At 36.0% G+C, this 14375-nt stretch overlaps 1 protein-coding gene and 1 long non-coding RNA gene across 2 annotated transcripts in view; both read right to left on the reverse strand.

The window, feature by feature from the left end:
- Positions 1 to 14375, reverse strand: part of LOC127845581 (uncharacterized) — a 478937-nt gene that overhangs the window by 190836 nt on the left and 273726 nt on the right. The gene's annotated exons all lie outside the window — the stretch shown is intronic.
- The window catches only part of LOC127845225 (uncharacterized), a 155722-nt gene that overhangs the window by 3381 nt on the left and 137966 nt on the right, over positions 1 to 14375 (reverse strand). Inside the window, 1 exon segment of the mRNA XM_052376031.1 lies at positions 9866 to 10008. Within this exon segment, the coding sequence (XP_052231991.1) occupies positions 9866 to 10008 (143 nt within the window).

Raw genomic sequence — 14375 nt, forward strand, 5'->3', positions numbered from 1 at the left:
AAAAACTCACCATCAGGAAGTTGCTGAAACTGAAAACTTACTAGAAATAATAACAAGGGGGCCTGAAAGGCCCAAAGTCGCTCACCTGAGATAACAAGATATTATTGGGACAAATCTTCTAACCAAGTTTCACGAAGATCGGAAAATAAATGTGGCCTATAGAGTGGTAACAAGGTTTTACTATAGCCATATAAGGAAAAATGCCCCGCCCCCTGGCAGCCATGTTTTTCAACCAACCGGCATCATTTTTGAACTCGTCCAAGATATTATCGGGATGAATCTCCTGACCAAGTTTTATGAAGATCAGACAGTAAATGTGGCCTCTAGAGTGTTAAAAAAAAAATGCCCCTCCCCTTGGAAGCCATTTTTTTCAAGCAAACATAATTATTTTCGAACTCATCCAAAATATCATTGCGACCAATCTTCTGACCAAATTTCATGAAGATTGGACAATAAATGTGGCCTCTAGAGGTAACAAGGTTTTACAATAGTCATATGTAGCCATATAAGGAAAATTGCTCCGCCCCTGGTGGCCATGTTTTCAAAGCAACCAAAACCATTTTCGAACTCATCCAAATGGGATAAATCTTCTGACCAAGTTTCATGATGATCGGAAAATAAATGTGACCTATAGTGTTTACAAGGTTTTACTAGAGCCATATAAGGAAAATAGTCCCGCCCCCGTGGTGGCCATGTTTTACAACCAACCGGCATCATTTTTGAACTCGTCCAAGATATTATTGGGATGAATCTTCTGACCGAGTTTCATGAAGATCGGACTATAAATGTGGCATCTAGAGTGTTAACAAGATTTTACTATCGCCTTATATAGCCATATAAGGAAAAATGCCAAGCCCCTTGCCGGCCATGTTTTTCAAGCAAACGTAACCATTTTAGAACTCATCCAAGATATCATAAGACAAATCTTCTGATTATATTTCATCAAGATTGGACAATAAATGTGGCCCCTAGAGTGTTAACAAGGTATTAATATAGCCATATAAGGAAAAATGCCCCGCCCCCTGGCGGCCATGTTTTTCAACCAACCGGCATCATTTTCGAACTCGTCCAAGGTATTATTGGGATGAATCTTCTGACTAAGTTTCATGAAGATTGGACAATAAATGTGGCCTCTAGAGTGTTAACAAGATTTTACTATAGCCATATATAGCCATATAAGGAAAAATGCCCCGCCCCTTGGCAGCCATGTTTTTCAAGCAAAGGTTACCATTTCTGAACTCATCCAAGATATCAGTGGGACAAATCTTCTGAGCAAGTTTCATGAAGATCAGAAAATAAATGTGGCCTCTAGAGTGTTAACAAGGTTTTACTATAGCCATAATTATAAGGAAAAATGCCCCGCCCCCCTGGCAGCCATGTTTTTCAACCAACCGGCATCATTTTCGAACTCGTCCAAGATATTATTGGGATGAATCTTCTGACCAAGTTTTATGAAGATCAGACAATAAATGTGGCCTCTAGAGTGTTAACAAGATTTTACTATAGCCATATATAGCCATATAAGGAAAAATGCCCCGCCCCTTGGCAGCCATGTTTTTCAAGCAAACGTAACCATTTTCAAACTCATCCATGATATCAATAAAACCAATCTTCTGACCAAATTTCATGAAGATTGGACAATAAATGTGGCCTCTAGAGAGTTAACAAGGCAAATGTTGATGCCGCACAACGGACGACAGACAAAAAGTGATCACAAAAGCTCACCATGAGCACAACGTGCTCAGATGAGCTAAAAACTATAATAGAAATCAACTGGATTTATAGGTCATCGAACTGTTAAAACAATCGAAACAATAGCATAAGACACAGGACTGGCATGGAACTTTTGTACTTTATTCATCCTTCATTAATTGTAATTGTACAAGCATACAAACTGAATAGAACCATCAGTTGAAGATAATCCAAATTATAACCAAACATTGGTTTGGTCATTTAATATGGATCAGACTTTAATCCAATTAAAACTTATGTCAGAATACTAAAATATGTCTGGTGATACACAGAATGACAAAAATAATGTAACTGTTTATGTATCAACACTCAGCCACTGACAACTAACAGTGGCACCATAGGTGTCCAATACTATGTAACTGAAAACAAAGAATGGCACTATATGTGTACCAATACTATGTCATTGAAAACAAAGAATAGCACTATATGTGTGCCAATACTGTCACTGACAATAAAGAATTGCACTATATGTGTGCAAATAGAATGTCGCTGACAATAAAGACTGGCACTATATGTGTACCAATACTTTGTCACTGAAAACAAAGAATGGCACTTTGTGTACCAACTTTGTCACTTCCAACAAAGAATGACTCTATGTGTTTACCAGCTCAGTCACTGCGGACAAAGAATGACACTATATGTGTACCAACTCTGTCACTGCCAACACAAATTGGCACTATATGTGTACAGACGCTGTCTTACAACAAAGAATGACACTATATGTGTACAAATAATGTCTCTGACAACAAAGTATTGCACTATATGTGTACCAATACTCTGTCACTGAAAACAAAGAATGGCACTTTATATGTACAAATACTCTGTATCTTAAAACAATGAATTGCACTATATGTGTACCAACTCTGTCACTGAAAACAAAGAATGGCACTTTGACTATATGTGCACCAATACTCTGTCACAGGACAGCAAAGAATGGCACTATATGTGTACCAAGACTCTATCACTGATAACAAAGAATGGCACTATATGTCATTGTGCACCAATACTCTGTCACTAATAACAAACAATGGCACTATATATGTACCAATGCTCTATCACTGAAAAGCATAGAATGACAATCCTTGTCTACCATTACTCAGTCACTGACAACAAAGACTGGCACTATATGTGTACCAAGACTATGTCACTTACAATATAGAATGGCACTGTTCATGTATCCAGACTGTCATTCATTACTCACATCACCATAACTATATCTACTAGGGCTGTCACGATACGCCGTGAGCGTACCGCGGTATATCGTGGTACGTCAACACTGTATCGCGGTACGTACCGCGATATTTTACAGAATATGTATCTGTGAAGAAAACAGCAGAATAACAAGTTTTACAAACTTTATTAAACTCAATAATCAGAAAACACTGGTATCATAGTATGACTAGAAACTGTAAAAGAAACTGTAATAAACTTGATAGAAGTAGTCATTGTTATTGTTCGCGTCTTTTTCTAAAATGTCCGCCATGTTGTTAACAATAGCTGTGACTACGATCTGTGTAAATCGAACGCTTCAAGGGCATGTTCAAAATGCGGAGTCAGCGGGCCCAGTATTGAAAATCCGTAGCGTTCTGACTCTTCCTCGACTTATTCAGAATCTTAAGATAACATGATTCGGAAGTGCCATGCTTTGAACGATCGTATACTAAAGAAAGAAAATAAGAAATAGAAAAAACATCTTTTTGATAATTATGAACTTATTTGCAAATGAAATCTTTCCCTAATTCCAAAAAAGGTACGTCCCCATACATCGCCGTATTTTAAACGTGAAAGTTAAACATCTACAAGTGGAAGCGCTTGCTTGACCTGGATATTAACGGATTATTTATTTAGCCCTTTTGAATCGCTTCTACATTTTTCAAAACGATATCTATATCAAAATAATTATGTAATGTATTTATATCTGTGCTAATATAATAATATTAAAAAAACCGGTGCGGCAACGCCGTACCGCGGTGCGATTTTTTTCACGACATGCACCGCGATATACCGGTATACCGGTGAATCGTGACAGCCCTAATATCTACACAGAAAATATGCCTTCATTCTTTCAATTCTAGGTATTAAAACTTATTTACATGACTTTTGTACATTCAAACAATATTTTTAACATTGATTTGATGAGTGACAATGCACAGGACAAAATAATCTTGAAATTTGTGACTTTTAATTGGAATCACTTCAATCTGGGAAAGCTTCAGTTAGCATGCAAGGTGTAAAACACATGCTGAAAAAGAGTGAGAAATTAAGCACAAACTCAGACTTTAAATTGTTAGTAGGATAATGACTTACCTTTATACCAACCTGACACATCTAGAAAGCACTTTTGCTACTTACAGTCAGTTGCAATTTTCATTACCATAAGTCACGCCATCAGTGCAAAAAGGTACCATGTGACATTGTAATTGAAAGGCATGTGGTACCTTTTCACACCAATTAGGGATATTAACTTAAAAGATTTCCATGCATATGGATGCTGCACTCACCTTGATCTTGTGCCTTGGGCTGGTATGAACAAAATTCCTAAGAGAAATCTTTACTGAATTTGCAATTAAGTGAACATTTGAGTTTTGAAGCAAATTATTAATGAAATAATAAGTAGAAAACTCAATTTCACCCTGACAAAAGAGGTAGAAAAAATGCAACTGAAAGTTCCTTATCAACCAAACCAGACGTGATTTCTAAAGCTCTGGGGATGTCCTGTTTCCATTTAATCACTGTCCATCTATAGGAAGCCTTGTTCCAGAATCTGAATAATTGTGATACAGGAGAAAAACAGGAAACCTAATACTCTCACTTAACAGCCATTCCTTGTTTTCATAGATCTGCTTTTGCTCATTAAATGTATATGGGCCATGCTCTGTAAAAAGTGGGTTTATTGCATATGCATAAAGTGTTGTCCCAGATTAGCTGGTGCAGTTTGCACCGGCCAATGAGGGACACACTTTCCGACTTAACTTGATTTTTGCTAAGGAGACTTTCTGTAAACTTTAAATACGATAAAAGCAGAAAGTGAAATTCCTGATTAGCCTGATCTGGGATGACACTTTACGCACATGCATCATACCCGTTTTCGCAGAGCACAGCTCACATACTTTGAACAAGAGGGCCATGGTGGCCCTGGTTGCTCACCTTAGAAGTTTTCAAAGAACCAGAACCATTTTCGAAATCAGCTGTGATATCATAAGAACAAAAGTTTCACGAAGATTCATAATAAATGTCAATTCTACATTGTTAACAAGGTTTAACTGTAGCCATATAAGGAAAACTGCCCCGCCCCCTTCTGGCAATGATTTCAACAGACTGGAACACATTTTTAACTCGGCCCAGATATCATAACAAGAGTATTAACATGTTTTTTCAGCCGAGATTTCATTGAAACAAATGTTCTGACTCATGAAGATTGGCAAATAAATGTGGCTTATAAAGTGTCAACAGCCCCCAGCAACCATGTTTTTCAACAAAGCAGAAGCATTTTCATGTTCTGATCAAGTTTAATAAAGATTGGATAATAAATGTGACTTCTAGAGTGTTAACAAGGTTTTACTACATAGCCATATAAGGAAAAATGCCACGCCCTCTTGCAGCCATGTTTTTTTTAACGGATCTCAACCATTTTCGAACTCAGCCCAGATATCATTAGTACAAATATTCTGACCAAGTTTCATGAGCATTGGAACAAAAATGTGACTTCTAGAGTGTTATCAAGGTTTTACTATACACTAAAGCCATATAAGGTAAAGTGCCACGCCCCCTGGCGGCCATGTTTTTCATTCAACTGGAACCATTTTCGAACTCTCACAAGATACTATTGGGACACATGTTCTGACCAAGTTTCATGAAGATTGGACTAAAAATGTTACTTCTAGAGTATTAACAAGGTTTTACTATAGCCATATTAGGAAACTGCCATGCCCCCTGGCAGCCATGTTTTTTAACCAACCAGAACCATGTTCAAACTCGGTCAAGATATCATTATAACAAATGTTCTGACTAAGTTTCATGAAGATTGGACAATAAATGTGACTTCTAGAGTGTTAACAAGGTTTTACTATAGCCATATTAGGAAAACTGCCCCGCCCCCTGGTGGCCATGTTTTTCATCCAACCTGAACAATTTTTTAACTTGTCCAAGATGTTATTGGGACACATGTTCCCACCAAGTTTCATGCAGATTGGACTAAAAATGTGACTTCTAGTGTGTTAACAAGGTTTTACTATAGCCATATAAGGAAAACTGCCATGCCCCCTGGCAGCCATGTTTTTCAACCAACCGGAATAATTTTCGAACTCATCTAAGATATTATTGAGACACATGTTCTAACCAAGTTTCATGAAGATTGGACAATAAATGTGACCTTTAGAGTGTTAACAAGGTAAATGCTGACGACGCACGACGCACAACGCACGACGGACAAAAGGCGATCACTAATAAACATTTCAGGAAAACAATGGCTGCAGTCTTCTGACAACTGAGGTGAAATTAAGCCTTGCTCTGATAAATCCCGTCTGAATGCATGTCCATATATAGTGGCCTCTGATATTAGCCAATGCATTAGACACAAACTGATCTGGAATAACTCATTGCTTTTCTCATTCAATAGAAGTCAATAAAAATCCAGTCAATGGGGAAAGTGTTTTCCATATTAGACTGTGCTGTACACAGGCTAATGTTAGACCATACTCTATGCATATGAATAAAGCCCAGTTTTCCAAGACACAGGCATGTTTTATGACCTGTTACAGAAAGTTGACAAGTTGAAGGGAAATGCAACAAGCTGAATGTGGTTTAACAATTAAGTGGGTGAGTCTGGCATGAGAATTTGCAGATTGTCGGAACAGAACAAAATATTTCCTTGAAAAAAAATCCCAAAATTTCTCTCCGGAACAAAAAATATTGACATACTGAACATTGGATGACTCAATGTGCAATGGCATCAGCATAATATTGATTCACATGCTTAAGTCTGCCTGCAAAAATTATGGCAAACTTCTCACATTTTTATAGTACATATTTCAACAGACAAAATAATTTTAAAAAAAGCAATTTTCGTTTTTCTTGTTTTCAAAGTTAATTTTCTGGCATGGCTTCTGAAAAATTGGGCGGTGCTCTGTGAAAAAGGGGTTTAATGCATGTGTCTAAAGTGTCGTCACAGATTAGCCTGTGCAGCTTGCAAAGGCTAATCAGGGATGACACTTTCCCCTTTTATGACATTTTCGTTTCAAGACAGTCTCTTCTTAGCAAAAATCCAGTTTAGGCGGAAAGTGTTGTCTCTGATCTGGGACAACACTTTACGCAGATGCATTTAACCCCCTTTTCACAAAACGAAGCCCTTGTTTTCTTTGTTAGTTGTGCGAATCTTGTGTATGCTTAAGCTTTTCATTTTTTATCCTATTTAACAACTTGTTAATAATGCACCAAGAAATTGTGGGCAACTATTAAAGTACTTAGGGAAGAGGATAATTATGCAACTACACCCACACGCTATTGAACATTATGCGAGCTTGATAACATCACATTTACATTTATTGTAACAGTGCAAATGGCCTTAAGTTCACAAACATAAAAGAAAGGTCATTGACTTGGGAGCATACCATGAAGTATGCTCAATAAATCACATTGTCCAGCTAATACCTGAGATGTAAATGTGACATAAATTTGGGAGTACGTTGCAACCTGACATTGAATAGAACGTATATGTTGGCATATATTATTAAATGTTACTATATCGATGATAATAACAAACCAAACTAGATACAACTTCCGACCAAGTTTGGTGAAGCTCTGATAAAAACTACTTGAATTAGAGAGCGGACACCATGCTCAATGTTTAAAACGCACTTAGTGACCCCGTGACCTCATTTTTGATCCGACATGACCCATATTAAAACTTGACCTAGACATCATCTAGATACAACATCTGACTAAGTTTGGTGAAGATCGGATGAAAAAACTTGAATTAGAGAGCGGACACTTAATACGGACCGACAGACTGACTGACCGACAGACAAGCTCACTCCTTTATACCCCCCTAAACTTCGTTTGTGGTGGTATAAAAAGTACATATCAGATTAGTTTGACAGCAGGCATGGCGAAATTAGAAAAAATCTGCCGGTCATCCGGACAGGCATTTCAGAAAATGTGCCGGTCCGGAGAAAATTTAGCCGGACCGTAAAGCAACAACAACTTAACTAGAAAATTCAAAAATGGCAGCGATCACATCTTGATCTCTTTATTCAACCGGCCGTTAAATTGATTTTAATCGCTTAGAGGTTACACTGGCAGCTAATTGGTGTTAATCGGTTGTGTAATGTCAATCATGTTGTGAAAAATTCGCGTGTCAGTTTTTATTACATGTATTCCCTATTAGAACGGTTCGGTGTGATAATTTCAATAACGTATGTGCAAGCCGAATAATTATCAAATTAAAGTTATTCGAAACGATTTAAACATTCTTACTTTAATATGATTGCAGTTTGGAGCGGCTGTTAAAATATACTGCGCACAGTACAAAACACGTTACCTGACATTTAATGATTAAGGCATTTCATTTTTCAGAACGTTTACTAGTAATTAATTAAATAAAAAAGACGATTTATTTACATGCTAACGCAGTGTAATTGTTAACAGAGATTCATTTTCATTTTTGACCAGTATCAGAAAGTCCCCGGGAAGCACATTTTTTTACATGGCACTGCATATGATGCAATAAAAACATTTCATTGTACATGTATCGTATTGCATTCAATCTAAATTTAAATTCGCTCGTCCAATGAAAGCTCTGCCCCATAATGCACTGTACTCTTTACACTTATGAAAAATGGCGTATGCATATTGTTGTGTTGATCACGATACCATATTTTATTGTCCTTATCCTACTCGAAAAATATGTAAAAGCTATCAAGATCTTTTTTGTTAGAACGCAGTTGGCGATTTTGCAAACGAGTTTAAAGTAGGTGTTGTGTAACAAGTTGGATTTGCTAATTGTACGTAACAAACCTACAGCAAACATCAAAACAACGAGCGATTTCATTTTCATGATGTAGTAAGCGATTTGCTCTTCGAATTTTCAACTTGAAAAAAAAAAGATTTGTTTGCAATCATTTCACATTTTGCCGGTCACCAGGACCGACATTCTTGTTAAACCTGCCGGACCAAATTGAAATCTGCCGGTCAGGACCGGCGGACCGGCAATTTCGCCAAGCCTGTTGACAGGATAAAGATTATCTCCTTAATGCTAAAAAGGGTTTTGAACTTACCACCATACTTACAGCTCCAATCCTGCCAGCAGTATAGGAAATTCTAGGACTGACATACAACATCTAGATTAGTAGCTCTAAAGCAAGCACAGTCCAATTCCTTGTCCAAAATGTGTTGGTTTCCATAGTAACTATAGCTATAGAGGGACCAGACCCTTGAACTAATTATATGAATATAATTTCAGAATTATGTCCCTCTCACTAATTAAGTAGTAGCATGCAGCTAAACACATTCACAAAACAGTTGTCTCCAGAGTATGTAGATTTGTCCTCAATGTAATACAGATGCATTTACAACCCACTTGTTGTGAAAGACATAGAAGGAAATTAGTGTGGGATATTGAGCAATAAACAATGAGTGGAGCCTGATGTTACAGTTGCTTTGGAAATTCAAAGTATCTTTTCAGTAAAATGCACATGCTTAAACAAGCAATCAAGGATTCTTTTGACAAAACTAATGCAAAATCATGCATCCAAAAATGGGAGCTTGGCTTATACTTGGAAACAAACACAGTTTTGAAACTGAGAATGAACATGAAAGGAAATAAACCTCACTCTTAGAAAACGGGCTTTAATACACGTGCATTATGTGTCTGCACAAGATTAGCCCGTACAGTTCACACAGGCTACTCAGAAACAACCCTTCACCCTTTAACGGTATTTTTCATTTAAAGAAAGTCTCTTCTTGTCAAAAACCCTGTCTAGGGGGAAAGTGGCGCCAAAGATTATCTGTACAGGCTTATCTGGGGGGACACTTATAGACACAAATGCATTAAGCCCTGTTTTCTCAGAGTGTGACTCGTATGAATTTGACAATATATTGGGAATATTAATCTTACGTTAATCGTGAGCTACAATGGGAACATTTGAAGCAGTTCTTATGATAAACAAGGCCGTTCATCTCTAGTTTTTCCATCGCATACACTGTTTTTTCGCATGCTGAACACTTTTCAGTTTGTGCAACTCGGAACATAGTCTTGTCCTGTTACAAAATAAACAACAATCATAGAAATCACAACTCATTCAGCAACATCAAACGTTTGCATGTGTCTTCAGAGAATGTGTGTCAGTTTTAAGAATTACTGTCTATTATCCAAAAATTTAAATGTATGAAATAATCGGGAAGTACAAACATGCTTGAGAAGCTGTCATTATTTTAATTAAATACATGTAGCCACAAATAGGGAAAGAACAAATGCATGTCAACACAACAAACCCAAGTTTTCAACATTGAAGTTATTAATTCAAATAACTGAAAGCCGAGCTAGGTCTGCATGTAAGGTCCAACATATAATATTTCAGAACAATAACCTCACAAAAAACTCAAGCTATTGAACAGTCTGTTTTTTTGTCCATGTTTTTAACCAGTGACCTTGAACTTAAGGTCTGCTGGTGCTTAAGGAAAACACTGCCATATGTAAATTATTATTCAGAAATTGTGTTATATATTTTAAGTAACAATCACCTTGGCTTCTCACCCAACTGGCTCAAATCCACTCAAATTCTAGGTCTGTATGTTAGCAATCTGCATACAAAGTTTCATTGCGGAAGTGGGAGTGGAAACAATTTTTCAATTTGAAGAACAGTGACCTTCACCCAACACTACCCATATACAATCCTAAGTGAGGTCTCCATGCAAGCTTGCTGTATTCCAAGTTTTCTATAAAAAAATATATCAATGCAAACCAAATTGATTGACTGGAAACAACCTATTTACAGTTTAGAAAGTTTATCAACAATGACCTTGACTCCAATTACGCAAAATGCCATCGTTAGCAAGGTGTTCAGCTAGCAACACACACATTTCAGTACAATATCTACATCCAAACTTAAGTTATAGAGCAGAAACTTTGACCTTCACCTTAACCCGCCATACCTGACCATTAAATAGCCAGGATTTGACATTGGCAATTAGATCTCCACAACTAAGCATGCAATAGGTTTTGAAGCCATATGAGATAACTTATTTTTCAGACAAACAATTATGAATGCTAAATGTCAAGATTGGGATTCATAATTTAAGGTTAAATGTGTCGTGCTCTGAAAAAACAGGGCTTAATTCATGTGCGTAAAGTGTCGTCCCAGATTAGCCTGTGCAGTCCGCACAGGCTAATCACGGACGACACTTTCCGCTTAAACTTGATTTTCGGTAAGAAGGGACTTCCTTGAAACTAAAAATACCATTAAAGCTGAAAGTGTCATCCCTGATTAGCCTGTGCGGACTGCACAGGCTAATCTGGGACGACACTTTACGCACATGAATTAAGCCCAGTTTTCTCAAAACATGACACAATAAAGAATCAGCCTAAGCCCTATTTTGTGATAGATTTGTAAAAGTAATAAACACATTTTTGAAAACACATGCAAACAGAAGTACAACTGTAAAACAAAGGCAAAAAATGTATGCAAAAAATTATCATTCGGAACACAAAATGTTAATTTAAATTGTTGGACTGAAATTAACTTAAAAAGGCTACATTGGGCAGAAGCAAATTTCTTAAATCTTATTACATTACTTTTGTTTTTATGTTTTCCTTCTACCAAACTTGTACATATTTTTCTCAATAATTAATTGGAGTAAATAACCAATACATACAAAAATGCTGATAAATAGTAACTTTTTACTTATTCCTTTTTTTGTGAATCCATGTTTCAGGAAAATGTTGAGTAATAACCGTTATTTTATGCAACTTGTTCATCATTATTGAGTATGGTGCATTATGTATCTATTCATTTATTAGGAGAAATGTTTTGCGTAGCAGTGTGTCCTTAATGTATGATACCCTTATCATGTTTATTCTTTTCACAGCTGTTTGGTTTGATACCTCTTGCCAGATGTTTGTGATATTTATTACCCTTTTATCATTGATGCTTTTTTAACATATCATCTCTCAATTGCTTATATTAAATTGTTTAAAGTTCTTTTCAGTAGCAATTGTTAAAATGCTTTATAACATAATTACAGTTGATTTGTTTCATGATCTTTATATATTGTACTCCTTCTTTTTATGCTGTTTTCAAATTATGACCTGCAATATTTTTATGGCTTCATGTATGTTGAAAGCTAAAGCTGTTTTACGTGATACTTTTACATGTTTACATATGTTACTTCTCTTTTATTTAATTATCAAGATAAATCAATCAGCCTTTATGTTCATGGTATTTGTCATTCAATAAACATTCAGAACAGCTAGATGAGAAAACTCGTGTTGTGCTGCTTGTATTTATATCTGTAGACGTGATAGGGAAAAAACAGTTTAAACAGAATTCTTGGTTTATGCATGTATCCAACTTGTTGGAGTAATTTTGTCACCAGGTCAATAATATATTCCATCATACTTACTAACAATTGGCAGCATTCATTCGTGGGGGCAGTAAAACTCTCATTAAAGCGACAGCATAATTACAACCCATAACAATCTCATTTGCAAAATAACATCACATTAATTGTAATGATGGGCTCATGATCCAAATCAATTTGAATATATATTGTGCCTTTTACAGTTCACATTACAGCTGGAGCAAAGGAGTTAAATTATCTAGGTTAATAACAGCATTCTCTAGCATTAAACTGCTTGGTGCAGTACAGAACTAACTGATGTAGATGTCACAATTTATAGCCTGATAGCATTATTTTCAAAATTCAAAACATTTTCTAAACACCCTAAACAGAAATATGTAACAAATATTAAATCAGTGTAAAATCATTATCAAACAGATGACAAGAGTGACTGATTCACCACAAAAATATCTTTCCCTTGAGTAACAGTGGAGGTTACAGGGTACAGAGTATTTACCTGTTCAAGTTGCAAACTAATATAAACCGATAATCATTCATTAAATATTTACTCTAAAACACACACACAGTTATGGACTTGTGAAGACACACAATAGAAACACTTATTTGAACTCCAAATAAAACCACTACAGGCAAAAAATTGATTATATAGCTCGTACAATTGATCAACTTTTGAGTGTATGACGACAATAATGTTTGAATGAAAACCAATGATCTACAAAAAAAAAATAATGTCACATTTTCAAAGTGCAGGTGTAAGTTCATTAACAGATTTTTCAGATTTTATCAAATATAGTGATTGTTATAAGCATTTTAAGTCATTAAAAATCTTGTTTTCATAAACTCGTATTTTACTCGTAAAACAATTGTAACCAGGATAATTAATTTCAAAAATTAAATCTAGGCTAAGCCATAGGCCATAGGATGAATATTGGTACAGGAAAATAATTCTTATCTTTAAATTACAAACCATAAACTTTGAAAGTAGTTAAAGCGTTATTTTGCCATCTAAAAAACAAACCTCTTTCTGAACTGAAGGTGAAGCACCAAATTTTAAGATGGAACTTTTAACAGATGGTGTACTCTCTTTCTTTTGGAACCCTTTAGTATCATTGGGCCCAGGAGTTTCCTTAATGTTGGAGAGAATCTTTTGAACATAGCCAGTGCTTCCCTGTTTTTCAAAACTCTCATCAGATCTGACATCTTGTATGCTGTTTTCATTTTCTTTATCATCCTCATTATCCTGTTTTCCCCTACCATTCCTAAATTCCTCTACACTATCATCATTATCGATATCACCATTATCGCATTCATCCTGTTCACTTTTATTGCCTCCATGTTCAACATCATCATCTACATGATTATTTACATCAGCATCTTCATCCTCATATTCCACCTCCCTCTTTTTGTCAACCTCATTTTCGTCACCATACTCAGCAAGTACAGAAGCATTATTTTCATCCTCCATTTTCCTTACTTACAAACAAGCAGTGCCAGCAAATTGACAATATTAAAACAAAATACCTTAAATTGTCCTAGATTTTTTTATGTCCCCAACCGACAACACTAACTGGATTTATAAAACAGTAGTTAGCTCAATTCTTGCAGTGAACACTTTCACCATAGAAAAGTCACAATCTAATTTCCTGAACAGAACATCCGTGTTTTGTAGAATTAAATTCCTCAGTTACAAACCTGACCTTATTTTAATTAAGTCAAATGCTGAATCAGATCAAAGATGAAGTGTCAGCTTCCTTCTATTGTTTCCCTGCTGATGCTGACACTGGCAATACTTTGTCCCATACCACAAATGAACATGTGACTCATCAGAGGCTTGCAATGTCAGTCCTGCCTTTAACGACCACTCTCAATCAATACTGAGATATTCAATAACAGCCGTAAGCTAAATGGTCTGAAAGAGACTCGCAATTTGGTTTTACACTTGGTTTTACACCAATTTTCTGATGATATCTTTCAAATGTCCTTGATATATTTCAAACTGCCATTAATTTCTCTAATTAGTAATGAATCCAAATAGAGCACTTTCTTAC

This window comes from Dreissena polymorpha, chromosome 1 (assembly GCF_020536995.1).
Source record: "Dreissena polymorpha isolate Duluth1 chromosome 1, UMN_Dpol_1.0, whole genome shotgun sequence".
NCBI classification, from domain to species: domain Eukaryota; kingdom Metazoa; phylum Mollusca; class Bivalvia; order Myida; family Dreissenidae; genus Dreissena; species Dreissena polymorpha.